Source organism: Chiroxiphia lanceolata, chromosome 16 (assembly GCF_009829145.1).
Source record: "Chiroxiphia lanceolata isolate bChiLan1 chromosome 16, bChiLan1.pri, whole genome shotgun sequence".
NCBI classification, from domain to species: Eukaryota; Metazoa; Chordata; class Aves; order Passeriformes; family Pipridae; genus Chiroxiphia; species Chiroxiphia lanceolata.
In genome coordinates this window covers 13,407,909-13,425,882 of record NC_045652.1, presented here as the reverse complement: position 1 = coordinate 13,425,882, position 17,974 = coordinate 13,407,909, and the positions used below count along the sequence as shown (strand labels likewise).

At 46.3% G+C, this 17,974-nt stretch overlaps 1 protein-coding gene across 11 annotated transcripts in view; it reads left to right on the top strand.

The window, feature by feature from the left end:
• The window catches only part of RNF216 (ring finger protein 216), a 78,091-nt gene that overhangs the window by 3,958 nt on the left and 56,159 nt on the right, over positions 1–17,974 (top strand). For 3 of the 11 annotated variants that reach the window (XM_032703877.1, XM_032703874.1, XM_032703876.1), the window contains 4 exons: positions 10,709–10,837; positions 11,957–12,093; positions 13,066–13,944; positions 15,597–15,673. In XM_032703877.1, the coding sequence (XP_032559768.1) occupies positions 10,771–10,837; positions 11,957–12,093; positions 13,066–13,944; positions 15,597–15,673 (1,160 nt within the window). In that variant the 5' untranslated portion in view covers positions 10,709–10,770. Of the gene's footprint in view, positions 1–3,425; positions 3,652–5,079; positions 5,196–6,386; positions 6,491–6,566; positions 6,745–10,708; positions 10,838–11,956; positions 12,094–13,065; positions 13,945–15,596; positions 15,674–17,974 lie in introns of those variants that run through there. The other 8 variants (XM_032703869.1, XM_032703867.1, XM_032703868.1 and 5 more) reach the window with 6 other exon arrangements.

Below are 17,974 nucleotides of genomic sequence, written 5' to 3'. Positions count from 1 at the left end.
GGGCTTTGGGGAAAGATTTCAACGCGGGGCAGCTGCTGCCCCGAGTCGTGGTGTCACCTCCCAGTGTTCCTGATCCAGGTCAGGGGGAATTTAAATTAAGTGTGGCTTCCTTGCTGGCTTTGGGGAGCCCCACTCCTGTGCTGGTGCTGATGGTGCCCGGCTGCTCCCAAGGTGAGTTTTGGAGGGTGTGGTTGGCACTTGTAAAGAGAAACAAAGTTGTTGAGCTGAAATAAAACTGGGAGTGTGTGTGGGTGTCAGGGTGACCTGAAATGTTTTCAGTTGGCTTTGGTGGTGTTGCTCACCCTCAGCCTGCTCCCCCTGTAAGGAGGCCAAGCTACTGTTTGCATTATTCAGAGAAACATTTGGACAGGATCTGTAGAGTCATCACGTGATACTGCTCTGCAGTACAAGGTGATCGGGATTCACACTAGCTGGAATCTTTGTATGGGGAATGTAAGGATGGAAAACGGCCTCTAGTAATATGTTTTGTCTGAAGCACTCCTCGCCCAAGGCTCCTGTGCTGCTTTATCCAGACTGACGCGCTTTTACCGAGCTGTGGGCACTGCTCCTGCTGTTCCTTGGAGGAAGGAAGGCAGAGGTTCGTTTGTTGCAGCATTTGCAAAACTGGAGTTAGGAACAGATTTACATCTCTACTTCCAAACCCCATCCCAAAGACAGCATGTGTTTTTATATTTGATAGAGGGGGAGAGGGAAAACTCTCCCTAATGCTTCGTGCACATCGATTTTTACCTGAAGGCCAGTCATGGAAGGAGCACTGGCCCAGGTACCCCTGGCAAGTACAAGCTGCTGTTGGCCAAACACGTTGGGCTGGCAGAGGGAAGGGGCAGCAGTGCTGACAGCTGCCTGCAGCACAGCCACAGTGCTGCTGAGGGCTTTCCTCCTCTCCCTGCTCCGCCATCATGTGCTGTAATGCAATTTGAGGGAGATGACAGCAGCAGCATAATGGGGAGGCAGAAAAAGCAGCTTTCTCTCCCTTTCAGGAAACCAGCAGCACAGGGCGTTTCATCCCTCCCCTGCTGCTGGGATTTCCAGCTACAGATGAGCAAGACCCGTGAGCAGTAACTTGGTTATTGTAAATAGTTCATGTCCTCTCTGTGGGTTGTTAAACCAGAATCCTATTGTAGTGGAGAAGGCTTCATTGTGTATCTACTGGGAGGTACCCTTGGATCTGCCAGGACTAGCACAGACCAGCTTGTAGCAGCTGGAACACACCTTTTCCTTGAACAGTGTCTGGAGGGTGCTCCTCAGCTGAATGGGCTTGTGTTTATTTAGCACTTCATGGCTGTTTTTACTCACCTTCCATTCCAGGTGGTTAAATAATCTTTCTGATATTGCAACACCCAGGAAAGAATTTCTGTTCTGCTGCGTGAAGGCTCAACCCAGTATTGGACACTTGAGTGCACAGGACTCGCTGCCTGCAAGCTGTGTGTCCTTGGTGAAAGTTCTGACTGCAGCCTGGGCAACCCCTTGGCTGTGGCCTGTGATGGTTTTTGTGTCTTGTGTATGCAAAATGTTTGTTTGCCTTGAGATGATATCAGTGGGTACCTTGCAGCCTTGTGAATCTGTGTGACTGTGGACCTGGAGAGTTCACGTGCAGTTCTTCTTCCCTTGCTTTTTAGCTGATAATTCACTCATTCATGAACTTTATTGGCCTCAGAAGAGACTCATGCTGGAGGTGGAGCATCTCTAAATCCGGCCACAATCTAATTTCACTGTTCTCAGTTCTGATATAGTGGCACTTGCCTCAAGTACAACCTCTTTGCTTTTCTGCTCTTTCAGCCTACTCTGCCTAAACCCCACAGTGGCACCACAGTGATGTGGTGAGCCTGGAAGGCTGCCCTGGGTTTTCACTGCTGAGAGCTTGCTGGGGTGGAATTGGCCACAAGGCTACACGTGGTTGCAAACAAAACTAAACCTGGTTTTACAAAAGCTGTTACCAGCCAGCTTGAAAATCTTTTGACACCTGGTTATCTGAGGTGCTGGAGCAGCAAGGACATAGTAGCAGTTCTTCTGTGGCTGCAGTTGTTGGGTGCAACAGGCAGCTCATTTTTTACCCTTTCCAGCAGAAATTGGTGCAGAGTGTGGCCTTGCTGCCCAGGTGCTGCACCTGCCTTACAAGGTTTCTACTGGTATTTTACTCTCAGTACATTAGGCTGTTTAACCCTTGTTTCACTGTGGAGTGAACTTGGCCTGTTGGCCCAGTGTGGCTCTAAACTGGCTCTTGTACATATTTAAACCTATCAATTTATTGTGTAAAAGCATCTTTCAGAGGCAGTGCCTGACCTTGGACTAGGAGCATGTGTTGTTTGAGTGTTAGTCAGGTATTGGCTGTGGCCGCAGTTTAAGATCTCCCTGCCTTCAGTTTATTTTCTGTTCTCCCACTTTCACCATGGTGGATATGTGAGGAGAGAAGGTATCTGATCTGAATCCTACAAAAATATTTTCCAGGGCATTTGCTTTCAAAGCTCTAAGAAATGCCTGGAGGGACTGTGTGAGAGGAGGAGACAAGCTGTGGTGTGGGAATGTGACCACCTTAAGTAGGCTTTGCAGTGGAACCCTTCTGAACGTGAAGCCACAGCTTCTGGCCACTGACCTTTGGAATTATGGCAAGTGCAGATGCTTAACATGGCTCTAAAAAAAGGGCATGGCTGTAATAACCAGAGTATGTGACCTGTGAGGTCATTCTTTCTGGAAGTCCCTCTCTCTGGGATGTTTGACACCTGGAATGGTCAGTGGCAAGCTTTGAAGTCAATACTTCTAAAAGCACTGTGCAGATTGACACAGACACCTTCCTTTCAGCTAAGGTGGGCTGCTGCAGTCAGTTGGGTTTTTTCCCTCCTGTGCCACCTCAAGGTCAAGTCTCACCTTTTGTGTTGTCAGCAGCTTTGTGAATGAGGTGAGGTGTGCTATGCTTGAAAGCAAAGTTTCTTGTGATAGGGGATATTTTTGTATTTTTATTTTAAGTGTGACCTGCACCTTTCTTTCTACATTTGTTCCTGGTGGTTTGTTATACCTTTCTTTTTTTTTTCTTTTCTGGAGCACAACTTCCCAAGTGCAGTTAAGATGGTTTCCAAAGTTGGTCTGGGCAGCCTCTCAGCATCCAGGATGCCATCACAGATTATCAATCCTTTGTGATTTTAAAGTCCTCTGGCTGGTACTGGAACTAAACCTGACTCTGTGCTTTCCAACCCTCTTGGCTTTGGTCTAGTTAGTCCCTTGCTGCTGCTTTTCATAGCAGTTTGCTGTTTGTGTGCAGCCTGTCTCTCCCTGCTCCCAGTGCCCCTGCAAACAGGGCTGTGAGCAGAGCAGGCTCTGTGTGAATGTCAATGCCACAGCCTGTCCCAGTAGCCTTAAATCCCTTATTTCTGCTTCCTCTCCAGTGAAAAGCAGTGCTGAGATGGTAACCTGAAGGTTCCTGAAGATGTGCATCCAACTTGTTAAATAACTACTTAAAAGGTTGCACTTGGACTTATTTGTTCCGTTAAGCCTTTTAAAGTGAGGTTCAGGATCCCTTAAAGAAAAGAAAAAAAAGGAAGAAAAACTACTGAGGGTTTGGAGAGGAAATGCTTTGGAGAGGAATACTTTTTCATGGAGAGCTCTGTAAAGTACAAGTAACAGAGGAGCACTCTGGTGTGTACCCTGGGGCACATAGGGCATTTCTCCTGTTCTTTTCCACGTGGCCCCTGGGTTTGTGGGGAAGGGAAGGCAGCTGCAGTTAATGCTGTGGGGAAGGGAAGGCAGCTGCAGTTAATGCTGTGTGGAGCTGTGACAGGTACATGCAGCTCCTGGAGCTCTACGTGGTGTCTGAGTCAGGTGGTGTCTGTTCAAAGGACACGTGAATTCAGGGAAAGAAAACTGGAAGTAAAACTTGCTCTGGAAGCGACAGAGCTGCAGGTCACGTGGCTTCACGTGCTCTGGCATTCATCCCCACCCTTATACCACAAAATCAGAATAAATCAGTTCTTTAAAATGATGGTTTGGGAGAGAGGCTCTGTGAGCCCAGCGAGGCTGGGTTTGTGTGTATGTGCTGTAGCCAAGGGCTGAGCTGCTGGTGCCTGAATTGTTGCTTGAACATGAAATGCCAAGCTGGCACCTGTGTTTGTGATGTGGGAGGGAGGTTTTGGATTTAGGGGATTATACTGGATGATCTTGCACAAGCCAGAAGTCTGAGGCAGGCAGAGTACTGCCCTTTACAGGAACTAACTGCAGGGATGCCTCTTCCTCTCTCAGAGCCTTGAATTTTCACTTTGCACATAAAATGAGCTGCTCAATGCGATGGCATTAACTCTCCTTTCCAACCAGACTTTGTAAATTCAACTTTTTTCAGGACTCAGTTTGATAGCAGAGGAAAATGACTGATCCAGAGCTCCCCACCTCTTGTTCAGAGAGTGGGTTTTTTGCATGTATCAAAATGAGGAGTCTCATGCTGGTCAGGGAGATGTGATGACACAGAGCCCTTCTTTTGGCAGGACTGACAGGGGTCGTGGGAAGGCACTCAAGTGTCCAGCTGCTGACCTTGATGCCAGTCACCAGGGAATAGCTCAGAGGAATCTGAAACTTTCAGTTGAGTTGCCCAGTTGTGGAAAACGAATGCAGCTGTTTCAAGACATTGTACATTTTAGAGGGGAGCTCACAGAGAAGAGATTTTGCCAGGAAAATGCAAATATTTTGCAGGTTTGGGGAGGAAAACTGGTGTCAATGTATGTGGCCCGCTGTCAGGTGAATTAGGTAAAACTGGGCAGATTGCTTTCCTCTTGTACTTTGTGGTTTAGATGCAATAAAAATGGCAATTGGGTACTTAAAAATTATTATTAAGTGATACTGTGACCTTAATGGAATGATGAACTGCAGATAAGGTTGATGTGAAGTCTTGTGATGTACAGGCAGCCAGGATATTTCCTATAAGTCCTGAGTGGAGTTACAAAATAGGGAAAAATCTGGGGATTTGAAGCCAAGTAATCTCTAAATATCTGCTCTCTTGATTGCTCCTGAGTAAGCAATTCTCATTAGTCTGGAGCAGTGACACATAGATGTGGCTCATCCCCTGTTAATCCACAGACCCTCTCACATCAGGGTCTCCTGATGTGATCTGAGTATCTGCTGCTGACTCTGCAGTGACTGGTGGTGAGCCTGGGTGGAAAGAACATTGCTTCCTTCAGTGCTTTTCTTCCTAGGTAAGAAAGGGTGAGGAATAAGGTACTAGAATCTATGGTTGCTTCCAGAGAAGCTTGATGACTTCATCCCTCTTGTCCTTCTTCATGATGTCCATCCCTGGAGCACTGCTGCTGGAGCCAGTTATGGTACTGCTGTGGCTGCAGGAATAGTGGCTGCTCTCTGGGATGCTTTCTGAGCTGTGTGTGTTGACCAGCTTATCTGTGTGGGGAGGTGAACATTCAGGTTGGATTCACTTGCCACAGAACTCTTCTTATGTTATCTTGTCTTATGTTTTGGTGTGATAACATCAGTTCTCTGGCTTTCTACAGTAGAACTGTATTACCTGGCTCTTTTTATTGTTCTTCTCAGCTTCTGTTCCTTGATTTTTCTCAGATCTCAGGATCCTGTCTTCTTCTCAGAGAGTGTATGTGTTTAAAATCATTTGGTAAACCAAGCTGGATGCTAATGTGGGAGACACTTTGGGATTGTTTTATAACTCACCAGCCAATTCTGTTATTAAATGATATTCTGGCATGTTGTTCTCCTTTAGCAGATGCTACAGGTCCAAAAATTGGTGACAGAGCTGCATGGATATCCCTAAGTCTACCCCTCATCTGTGCTCCTAAGAGGAGCTTTTGGGTGACATCTGTAGCAGGTTGTGCTCCTGGAAACCAGGTGATCTTGCCTGTGAGCTACTGCCCACACTCTTGCTTTCAGAGGCCAAGCTTTTGGGCTGGGACCAGATCTTTTTCTGCTTAGAACTGAGCTCAGAACTGAGCAAACCTTCTGGCAGGAGCCCTGGTGCAGCCCCATGTTAACCTCTGGCTCTGTCCCTTTGGGAAATGCGATACCGTGGCCGTAGCTGCCTTGGAATAACAAACAGGACTCGTTTGTGCCCAGCGGTTCTTGTTGGGCTTGTGATCAGGGGATTTCTAATTTTTGCTTGGGATGATGCCACTTAACATGATAAACCACTGTTAAACTCTCCCTGCTTCTGCTCAGTGACTCTTAACAAGGAGCAGCCCCCAGCAAATCGTGAACCCTTTGAAATGTTTCAGTGAAATGCTTGACAGTAAGTCAGGCTGGTTTATTTCCCTTCTGTTGTGCTTTTTTTTTTTTTTTTTACGTTTTTTAAGGACTGAATTTTTAGCTTTTCATTTTACTGGTTGTCACAAGCCATGCATTATTTAAGTAGCTTCTCTTTGTTTTAGCAGCTTGAAATGAGCCAGGAATTCACCTTGCTCGCAGGCTACCAGCAGACACGTTTGCTGCCCGCAGGCACAAAGTAGGAGTTGATGCTCTTCTGTCAACGTAGGTGAGCAACAGTGGTATTGCTGTGTGGGGGAGAGGCTAAAACACAGTGATTTGATGTTGCTGACATCTCTTTCAAGTTGCTCTTTTTTTTTTTTTTTTTTTTTCCCCCCCTCCCCCCTGTTCGTTTGGGATCTCAATTCCTACCTCCCCTGCAGTGCTTTCTGTCTGGTCCTGTTGCCTTGAGCTGGAACCAGGAAAGAACACTTTGAGTCTAGTCCCATCTTGGGTATGTGGGAGTTCAAGATTTCAAATGCTGTAAGTGGGGGGTAAAATACATTACACTGTAAGGAGAGGGGGGGGTCTCCCCTTGACTGTCATTTTAAATTCCAGCACCATCTGAAGATGCTCATCACAGCACAAATGTGAGGTGGAGGGAGCAGATTTGAGTTCTGCTCCAGTTACTGCAGCCCAGAAACTCCTCCATATACCAGGAGATTAAATATATGCACAGCACTGATGGTGCCTATTTTTAGGTTAGGCTAAAAATATGTAATGTGGTGTTTGAAAGGATTTTGCCTGGGTTTTGGAAATCCTTGTGTAAGCATTCTCTGTGCTCCCGAGACCTGCTTCACCTCGTAGCAGCTGATCCGTTAAGTCATAGTAGTGGTTGGGACCAGTGGTTTTGTGGATTATATTTTTGCATGTTTGAGGAGCTTCTCGGGAAGTACATGTGACTTCAGCTGTCAGTCTGAGGTCTAATCAGTTCAGAGAACTGTTACAGGTAAATCCCTGATGGTCTCTGGTTTTCCCAGTAGCTGTTCTGTTAATGGGTCCTTCTCCTCTCGAACTGCTGTAGGAAAACCCACAATGGGGAGGATTTTATTGCCTGTGCAGTGAAATAATTTGGATGTGCAGTGTGGTGGTTGGGCACTGAACAGGCTCCCCAGGGCTGCCAGAGCTCAAGGAGCATTTGGACAACGCTCTCAGGCACAGGGTGGGATGGTTGAGGTGTCCTGTGCAGGGCCAGGAGTTGGACTGGATGATCCTTGTGGGCCCCTTCCACCTCAGGATATCCTGTGATTCTGAGCCATGAATGTGTGGAGTAATATGAAAAGTGGAGGTGAAATTGGGTGGAACTGGGGTGGTCTTCACTGCACTGTCAGTCTTAGAAGTCGTGATGAGTTTTGTGTCACCTGCATAGGGATTCCAATCCCAAATCCAGCTTGACATGCTGTAGTGCAGGTGGGAGCCTCTTAAGAAAAAAAGAAAAACTAAAAAGCTTGCAAAGTGTTTATCTGGCTGCTGCCAGGTCCTTTGCTTTTAAAACAGTTCTAGTTTCCTGTCCTTGACTGTGTTGCAGAAAAGCTGATGGGCATGTTAGAGCTTGCTTATAGGTAGCCTTATTCTTTACCTATAAATAGGCACTGAAATCACTGAGGTAGCATGGAATAGCTTCTTTCCATCTATCTTCCTTGCTTTTTTATTGTTGTTTATGTAGGGCAAGACCCCAGGGTGGCTTTGATCTTGTTACTTCACATTCTTGGCGGCCTGGTGCCATAAACATGAATAAACTTCTTATTCATGCCACTAGATGGAACTGGCCCATGCTTATAGATATTTGTTTAAACTTCAGCTCTGTACTGAGTATTGACAAAATGAATTGCTAGCTCTTGGTGGAAGTTTGGCTTTTACCCTCAAAGCAGGGCTTTATTAAGCTCCTTGGGTTTTTATTCAGTCTGTTTTGAAGTAGAAAGAATTGCCAGTTCTTTCCAGGCTTGACTCTTTTTTTTTGTTGCTTTGACTGTGTATACTGTTAATGCTATTTATTGTATTCCTGCTTTTAAGCCACCATGAGTCTGTTGGTGATGTGTGCACATTTTTGTCTTGTATGAGAGGGTAGACAGTTTTTTGTCCCAAATTTAATTTCAGAGTATTTCCTGTACCCCTTTCTCAATGCTGAAGGTTGAAGTGCAAGCTCCTCTCTACAGGATCGAAGTAGCTTGTAGAAAATACAACCTTAATGTGTCTTGTGGCTTATCCATCATTCCTGGATGTGAACAGCTGGGGTTTAGCCAGCATTGGACAAAGCACCATTTGAGCTGTTTGGGAGCAGATTTTTTGAATGGCTGTGCTGAGCACTTGCAGTGTCATCCCACCCTCATTACCTGCACACCCAGCCCTGCTAACGCACTGCGTGTCCCTGAAGGGGAGGAATATCCAGCCACTTAGTTCTGCTTGGAGCAGATCCGAGCAGACACCTGTCCAGCCTCTGTCTGCACTGCTTGATGCTGTGAGAGCTGATCTGTGGCTTTCACAAATGTCCTTGTTCCTCCCCAGCCAGCCTGCAAGTGCTGCTTCGCAGTGTTTGCTCGGTGACCTTGGCCACGCTGGTCCCATCTGTGCCTCCATTTCTCCATATTTTAAATGGCAAGAAGTGTGTTGGTTTTGTTTGCTAAATGACTCAGAGAGCTAAGGATGGAAGAGTAATAACACAGGACTAGGTGGTAGCTATTCCTGAGCACCAGGGAAAATACAACTGTAATAATGTGGGTGTGACCTTTTAGAAAGGCCAGGGTTTTCACCAAGCACACTTACAGTGACCCAGCTCTCAAGCACCTGCCTGCAATGATGAGAACAGTGCTTTCATGCCATTCTGGCAAATAAAGTAAGATTTGTTTCTCCTTATAAGGCAGAAGCTGAAGAACCTGGTGGAAATGCTGCCGAAATCTTGCTTTTCAGACACTTTCAAAGCATCACTGGACCCATGATAATCTTGGGAGTTGCTTGTTGGGACCAGGGTGTGCTGCTGAGGTCTCAGGGCTCAATACAGGGGTGGTTGCATATTTGTGGCAGTGCTGGTTAGAAGAGGCCTCTGCAGTTCCCTCACCCAATGTCCCACTAAATTTGGACCATCACCAATACAGGGATCATGGCTGTTTGTAGCCAAGCCTTGAAACCTCTCTGCTGGAGGTTCCCTCTGGAGAAGGCTGCTTCAGGCACTGAGCTGAGCTGCTGAGCTTTCTTAAGTGCTAAATTATACATTTTTATTATTATTATTGTATCCTGTGCATCTGAACTGATTTCTTCATTTTACTGCCCTAGCTGCAACTCCTGTTCCCTGCAGGGGATGTTAAGTAGAATTACTGAGGAGGAATTTATACTGCTCTTGTGTACTAGTAAACAGGATTTTTGTAGCAGACCCATCATTTTCTTCCAACTTATGCATCAGTAAATATTTAATAGTACAGATTCCTCTGTGCTGCAATAAGAAGATGAATACTTTTCAATAAAAAGACCTTCTTCATTCTCCTTCCAGTGATCAAATTGTGCTCAGAGTTTCTGCATCTGTTCAGCCTCTCCATGATAGGGATTGAGAGCTATAAGCTGACAGCATAAAATGGAAACCTCCTGTTCAGGTTGCAGTGATTCCTCTGTCCCACTAATCCTGTTTGGGAGCCTCTGGTTCATTGTGCCTCTCTGAGAACAGGCTGGGGTAACAACGTTTAGTCCCAAAAGCTCAGTCCTGTGAAGGAACCTGATTCCTGTCGTGTTCTCCTTTCTGGATTGAGAGCAGATGGCATATCCTGGAATTTGTACCAAACACTCACTGTAAATCAGGGAAATATCTTCTTTAGGATAGCAGATGGTGGCAGGAAAGTGTGCTCTGTAATGTGACTTGTTCCATACTGCCCTGCCAGGGGTGCAGCTTCCTTCTGACATGCCAATAACGTGGTGTTGTGGAAGTGAGCTTGGCTTCATGGCATTAAGGGTGACAGGGGTGGTTGTAATGACATCAGCTGGGATGTTTGAGATGCAGGTTTAGGTGGAGCTGCCCTGTGACTGCTCAGGCAAGGGGCTTTTGCCCCTCTCACCAGTTGATGGTGGAAGGAACACTGCTGTGTGGGTTGGTGCATCAGGTTTTGGACTTACTGGAAACAGAAGATCCATATATGGGGAGGGGTCAAGTCCTGTCTGGACAGAACTGCATCTCTCCTCACTTTGTGATTGCACAGCTGTAAAAACCTTCATGTCTTCTCCAGAGAAACTTCTCAGGCCTGATTGCACTCTTCAGTTGACTTTCTTAACTGTTGGAACAGAAGATAGACATGTCTGCTCTTAGATACTGAGAAGGGGGTACAGAAAAATATCCTCATGACGAGACTGAGCTGGGAGAGCCAGGAGAAGCCCCAAAATGTTCTAGTGGCCTAGTCTTGAGGAAGTCTGCTTAGGGTGCAGTTGAGTTTGCTTTACTCTTTCCTGGTTTTATTTTACCTTCTAGTTCCTCATGTGAGCCTGCCTGCCATGCCTGGGCACTGACACTTGTGGGTACAGCTGTTTAAAATGGCAGAGAGAGGTGGGAATGAAGAGGTGATCAACTTGAACAGCTTCCGCAGTCACAGAGGGAAAGGTGAGTACTGAGTTGTGCCTATTTCCAAAACTCTGCTTACAACCATCGGGATTGAGAGTCACTAAGCTCTCAGGAGTGCCGTTGCTGGGAACTGCTGGTGGTGTGTTCTGTCCTGTCACACGCTGCTCTGTTACGCTGACTTAGCCACCTCCAGAAAGCTCTTTCATGTTATGCAGGCATGCAAAATATTTGGCTCTTGTCTTTCTCATGTTGTACTGCCTTAAGGGAGATTGCTAACTTTGTGGGAACACCATGTGGAGGTGTTTCAGCAGATCCAAGGAGGATCCATCCTCCTGAGGTCCCCACAGAGGAGAGGCTGGCCGTGCATTTGTGCCCTCATAGGGCTGTGTGCATTGGCACCCGTTCCTCCAAGAGTGCAGTTCAAAATTATGCTTTCTCCATATGCCTGAAAGGTGATAAACGAATGCTCATGCTAAAAAATAAGCCAAAACTTGTCAAAATTGAGGAAAAGCATAGTTGTATGTTCTCTCTGTAGTACAGAAACCCTGTTTCTGCCTTGAATATATCACTTGTGTTCAGTACCATCTGTATTCCACTCTTGACAAGCCTTGAGGACAAGGTTGTCATCTAATAGAAGGATATCTTCTGCACCCACAGCCACAGGCCCTCTCTCAGCCCTGCATAAAGTACTCCTGCAAAGTCTCACTCTTCCAGAAGAGGCCAAATTGCACAGAGAACCTTATCTCTCTGCTAAAATGCTCTGCAAGTTAGTAAAAGAAAATGCAGTGCCCCCCAGGTACTGAAAGTTCAGGACTTCTCTGCAGAAGTATGGCTTGTTCAGAGTAACTTCTGCAGCACCTCGACTTGTGCTGAAGTTCAGGATAGAAGACCCTCTTCATGAGTGCCAGTGACTGTTCCTGCAGGTGCTGTTGTGGTGAGCTGGGGCTGTGGAGGCATTTTGCTCAGGGGCTGGGGAGGGAGGAGTGGCTGTAAGAGTAACTTGCGGAGGGATCAGTGACCTCTGAGTGCTTGTTCCCTGTTGCTGCGGTGCAGATGTGAAGATGGCTCTTTCGGGTGTTTTGGTACTACATGTGCCCTGTCAATTCCAGTTTTACCTTGAGCAAAGAGCTAATTTTAGCTGTACTTGCTGTTCTGCAGACTGGATAGACCGCAGGGACGAAGGCCTTATCACGATATCAGATTCCTCGGATGAAGAATTACCTTTGTCGCTGGAAACGCCGGAAAAGCAGCAGCCTGAGGAAGATGATGATGATGATGTGTTCATCTTGGCAGAGGTAATTTTTCATTCTTGTAGTTGCTCTGCTTTGTTCATGGCCTGTACAGCTAAGTCTTGTGCAAACATCCGATGCATTCCTCTGAGTCCTGTGTGGTTATAGCAATCTACTTAGGATGTCTGAAATAATGTTGAAATGATGGCATTTTGCTGGCTTTATTTAATCACGTTTGGGCACAAGAGAGGAGAACTAGATTGTTAAACTACATTGTAGCTAAAGTTCTACTTAACCAAGGTTATAGCTCCCATAAAGTTGTCTGTCTGAATCCAGAGAGGTGGTGTGTTGTGTAAGGTGGGTTTTCAATCCATGCCTTGTTTGATTTGTATACACACCTTGTATGCTTAATATTCCTCTATGCTATTTGCATTCATGTTGGGCTGTTTTATCCACTTATATTTTTGCAGCATTTCTTATCTATATTATCTTAAGAATATATTCCACTTTTGTATTAAATTAACCGAAAGCATTGAGAAAATAGGTTGCAAAGCTGACCTTTCTGTTTCTTAGTTGAAAACAGTAGCAGAGAACACTCAGGCTCTGTTGGCATACAGCAGTCTGTCTGCCAGAGGCAAGAACAAGGCCAGAGATTAATGTTTTGAGCTTTGGTTCCTGCTTGTTTAAATAAGTTGGTGAGAAGACAAATATGTCATCAGTTAGTTCCATGTTCCCAGACTATTTTACTGGGAGGGAAGTGGGTACTGAGGTGAGCTTAGGAAATTGTTCCACTCTGAAAGTCCTGTGCATCCTCAGTTCTGCCCACATTTTCTCTTAGCACCTGGGGACAGGCTGAGGATGGAGTTCAGTGAAACAAAGATGTGTGAGTTGCAGTTTTGTGCCTTATTAAGCATCTTGCTAAACAGACTGTGTATCTGCTTCCCATCAGATGTTTGATTAGATGCAAAAGTATCTGGAACAAGGATTCTGACATGCAGACAGGAATTCCTACTTACCTCTTGTCTGTGTTCTTTTCAGACCCCAAAGCATCAGCAGCCTCTGCGTGCCAATGTCATCAGACCTGCTGCTCCATGGCAGGGTGCAAGCACTGGGGGAGAAGGAGGATCTGAAAGTGCTGCTGAGCCCTCGAGGAGCACGGATCTGCAGGATTCAGCCCCAAGGAGGACAGATCTGCAGGATTCAGCCCTGCTGTGCCAGGGAGACGGGTATAATCACATGGTGGAGGGCAGTGCTGGACCAAGCAGGGATGAGAGTGTGAACTTTGCACTGCAGCAGCCTGGGCCCTCTGAGCTTAATGTCCCCAGCTTTGAACTTAAAAGTAAGCAGGAGCCTGGTCCAAGTTTGGTGCCACCAGTAAAGATGAGTCCACAGCCTCTAGTTAACACAGAAACTGTGAGTCTGGAGAATGCAGAGCTTCCAGCACAACAGGAGGAAAAGGTGGAAGCCCAAGAATGGCGAGAGAACGTGGAGACAGAGCAAAACCTCAGAGGAACAACTGCTGCAACCACCACGGACCAGGAGACCCAGGAGAACAGCCAGCTGGGACACCGGTACTTCCCGATGCTGGAAGACGAGCCACGTGCTGTAGCAAATGGTTGTGCTCCTCAGCAAGGGCAGCCAGAAGCAGACCCAGGATCTTTGAGGGCTTATGGAGAGAAGGCTCCTGGGCCAGCCTTCCCCCGGCCGGAGCCACAGCAAGATGGGATTCCAGGCCCTGCTTCTCCCCAGCCGGCGCATCCGCCTGAGGAAACGGGTCAGCAGGGAGGGAGGGACAACGAGCAGCCAGGCCCGGCCTTCCCCGCACAGGGCTCTCAGGAACTTGGCTCCAGCAACGTGCCAGAACAAGGAGCTGCTGGGCAGGAGCAGGACCTCACTGCACTACTCATCAGAGAGACAGTGAGTACTCCCAGGGCTCGTTTCCTCCTGTGTGTGTGATGGTTTCAGGCAGGTTTTTCAAGGTGTGTAGAGTGTGACGTGCTCAGAGCACAGCCCTGGTGGCTCCGGCTGCAGATCCTCGTTTCTTTGGCTGATGCTCAGCCATGTACCAGGTGAGGAGCATGTGATGAACTGTCTTGGAAAACTGTAGTTTGGGGTGAAATAACATGGGTTGGTTCCCTGAAAGGCTTCTGCCCTCTTGGATCTGCTGGTTTGGTTTTGTTTGGCTGATTCCTAACACAGGTCTGTAGAGCTGTTTTAGGAATGGATGTAAAGCTAACTGAGCAAACCTGAGACCCCAAGACCAGAGGGATAAAGGGTGGGTTAGAGAAAGCTTAGAGACACATGGCTGAGAACCATGACTGTTTTCAGCAGCCTCTCCTGCAGTAGTTTGGTCTACGGCCAAGGGGTGATAGTTGCCCTTGCAGTGTGGATTTCCAAGCAGTAGCACTGAGGGATAAGATAACTGGATAAGCAGCATAAGGACTCATGTATGTTAACTCCACGTGCTCCTTGCTGACTCTGCATGTGAAGGTTGGCATGAAGAGCACTGGCTACTTAACCACCAAGAAGGGCATTCCTTATCCGTTGGTATATTCAGCAGCTTGGGCAACATGGTGTAAATTTGAAATATAAAGCAAAATAAGAATGTGGTGATTAATGTGTCTAATGTTTACACACTCCTCCCCTTGATTGCTAGGGAGGAAGGATCCCTCTTGATGCCTTACTGAGTATTTTTTTGCAAACAAGCTTATTCTACTGCATCTGTATCTTACACCACCCTCAACCCTTCCAGGTCTTCCCTCTACATCCCATATCTGATTCTACTTGGGAAAACTGGAGGTTGAGGAAAATATCTTTTTTCTATTTTTTTCTACTACTCTTTTTTTCCTAGCAGTTCAACAAAATTCGGTTCTTTCCAAGTAGGACCTCGTTGATCAGTGACTTTGTTTGAGATGGGTAAGAAGCTGCTATTGCATTGTCAGGGTTGCTTGACAACCCTGACCAGTCCAGTCTTGTAAAGCAAAATACCACATGGTGCAATCATTTGCAGTACTTGTACAGAAACGTGAGAGAGAGCAGCAAACAGTGTTCTCTACTATGTGACAAATGCTGGGAGAGCCTTCCCAGAAATGCCAGTAAAGGTTTGTCGTCTGTCCTGGTCTCGTTGCTGGTGTGTCTGGGTGCTTTGGGTGGGTATTTGTGGTGTTGTTTTTTTCCTTTTGGAATGCTGTATTTCAGCACACAATCTGGAACTCCTTAAGGTCTGGCTGAAGGTAAATATTAGCTTTCCTTGTGTTGTAGGTCATACCTGCGTGCCTCCCCTGCTTCCATCGAGTCTGAATCTCTCCTTAGGGCTCGTGGGCTTTCACATCACTACCCACACTCTTCCTTTGAGAAAGAGCTGTTAGCAATCATGGTGTGGAGCAAAGGAAAGCCAGCAGCTTGCAGTAGCCAGGCTGGATGGATATAAATGATCTCTTGACTGTTTTGTTCCCAGTCTCAGGAGTGTGCCAGATAATTACCTATGAATCCCTGTCTTTGGTGCTGTTGCTACGTGTACTACACAGCTCCTCAAACACCTACGTAACCTTTAGCTTTTCCTACTGTAGGAAGCAAGATTCCCAGATGTGAAGAAGGAATATATTGAAGAATTAATCATCATCAAGAACTGCTATGACTTAAATGTGTAAGTACAGAGCCAAGGACCACAGTGTGTCCTACAACCTGCAGCACATTTCCATGTCCACACCAGCCAGTGTTGCTGTTCCAGAGCACATCCAGTCTGGGACTCAGCACTGCCTTGATACTGCAAAAGAGCAGAGTAGTTTTGGTTTCTACTTGTAGTAGAGCTGTTCTTAAATCCTCTGTAATTCTGATATTGTGCTGTAGCTTCTCTGCTTTTAAGATCATTTGCTAATTTAAAGATATTACATATAATTTAGTCTTATCTAATACTAGAGTTCTTAAAGGATGAGTATCAGGATTAAGGTGTTAAGATGACTTTTATAAAACACGGTATGAAGGTGTGTTGTTGAGTTTTGAGTTGGAGAAAATGGTTCCCTGCCTCTTCATTTCACTGGTTTTTGGCTTTTTCCAGGTGAAGCTGATACTGGCTTGGACTTCATTATTTAGTGTCATGCTGTTGGCTTTTATCCCCTTTACTTGTTTAAGTAGCAGCGGTGCTGCTTGAGTTCTCTCACATCACTTTTTACAGATAAAATAGAGCAAGCACATTTAAGGGCTGGTAGGATTGGTTCTAGAGATCTGCTAAGTACTAATTTTGGTTGAACTGAGCAGAAATATGAGCTAAGAAGTGAAATAAAAGGAGCTGAAAGAAATATCAGTGCGAGGACTGTTGCTTTCCAAATTGCATTAACGGCTCAGGGGTACCCTAGAGTTTATCATGCTGGAGGTCTCTGGGAGTCATGTTGGAGTCAAAAGTTTAAAAAAAAAAAGTTATTAACCTTATTGCTGAGTTGCATCATCTCCCTGCCCTTCTGGGTGCAGTTTGCAGAGCTGAGGAGCAAAGGATTGCGTGTGTTGGCACCAGCAGCACCAGGGGGAGAGAGGTTTGAAGTAAATCACTTGTGACTGGTGTCTGATGCTTGGTGGCCTCTCTTTCTCTCTCTGCAACTGTCACTGCTGTCTCCAGCACGTTATACAGGAATGAAGAATAGGTGTTGGTTGCCAGAGTATTCACTTGTATAAATCCAATGCCCTTTCCAGCTAACTGGGGCACTAATTAAGCAGTATTTAGGTGCGTGAGGCTTAGAATTAGTTACTGGGCCATAAATAAGTTAACTGGCAAGGAACTAAGGATGATCCCATCCATTGGGCATAGATTTCCTATTCTGCTGCTTTGCCTGTGTTATGAAGTAGTGTCTCCAAAGTAGGGCTTGGTTAGAAAGTCATCAGACTGTAACTTTTCTTGTCTTTCCAAAGTGCTTTCCCTGCAGTGGTGGAGCAACTTTTGGGTGTCCCTACCACAGACTGGGTGCCCCTCGAGGTGGATGGTTGTGGTGGGCATGTAGAAGACCAGCAGGGCCATTTCTTGGGGCGATTGGTCTGTTGAGGTTGGGCATCTGGCTGCAAGACCCTCGCAGACTGTGTGAAAAAACTCATCTTTGTGTCCTGCGGGGATTTAGCAAAGCCTGATGGAATTAAATCGTACTATCGGCTTCCTTCGGTCTTAATGTGTTCCTTCCCTTTCTGCTCCCGAAATCTCTTCTCTCCCATTGTGTGCCACAGACCCAGTGAGATGAAAAGGTGCTTCCAGGCTTCCCTGTAGGCAGCTACAGTGTCTGCTCAGCGGTGCGTTACCCACTTACTGGATGATAAAGATTTCTTCTCGATATTTTTATTCCTTTAACCAAACTATCTTTTGAGTTGTCACTGCAGCTTTTGTATGAGAACAAATGGGTCAAAGCACTGGTCAGCCTCGCTGGCAGGGACTCTTTGATCTCCACGGTGTGTCAAGCTGAATCAGGCTTGAAATATAATAAATAAGGGTGGCTGGGTTTGGGCAGGGATGAGGCTTTTAACCAGCTCTGTGTCCTGTGGTGCAGATATTAATGAACAGTGCTGTGAGTGTGTGTGGTTGTGCGCCGGGACCCACTTAACTAGTTGTCAGACACTGAAGGTTAACATCCCCAAAATCCCTGAGTGTTGAAATGGCAGCATGCAGGGTAGTTCAAATGTATCCTGACCGTTTGAGCTGCGGTTTGAGCTCCTTGAAGTTGCCGTTGTGTTGGATTAAAACAGTTATCTTTCACCAAAGGGATGGGGGGAGCTGGGAGCTGAAAGCTATTAAATGCCCAATGCCGAGATATTTTGTTGTTTTTCCCCCCAAATGATCGTCTTAAAACCCAACTGATGTGAAAGATAAGATGTGGGAGCTCCTCTTAGCAGGGTATCATCTATTCAGCTTTTGTGTGCGGGAGCATTCACAGTCGGTCAAAAGCTTCTGGCTCAATATGTCAATACCCGA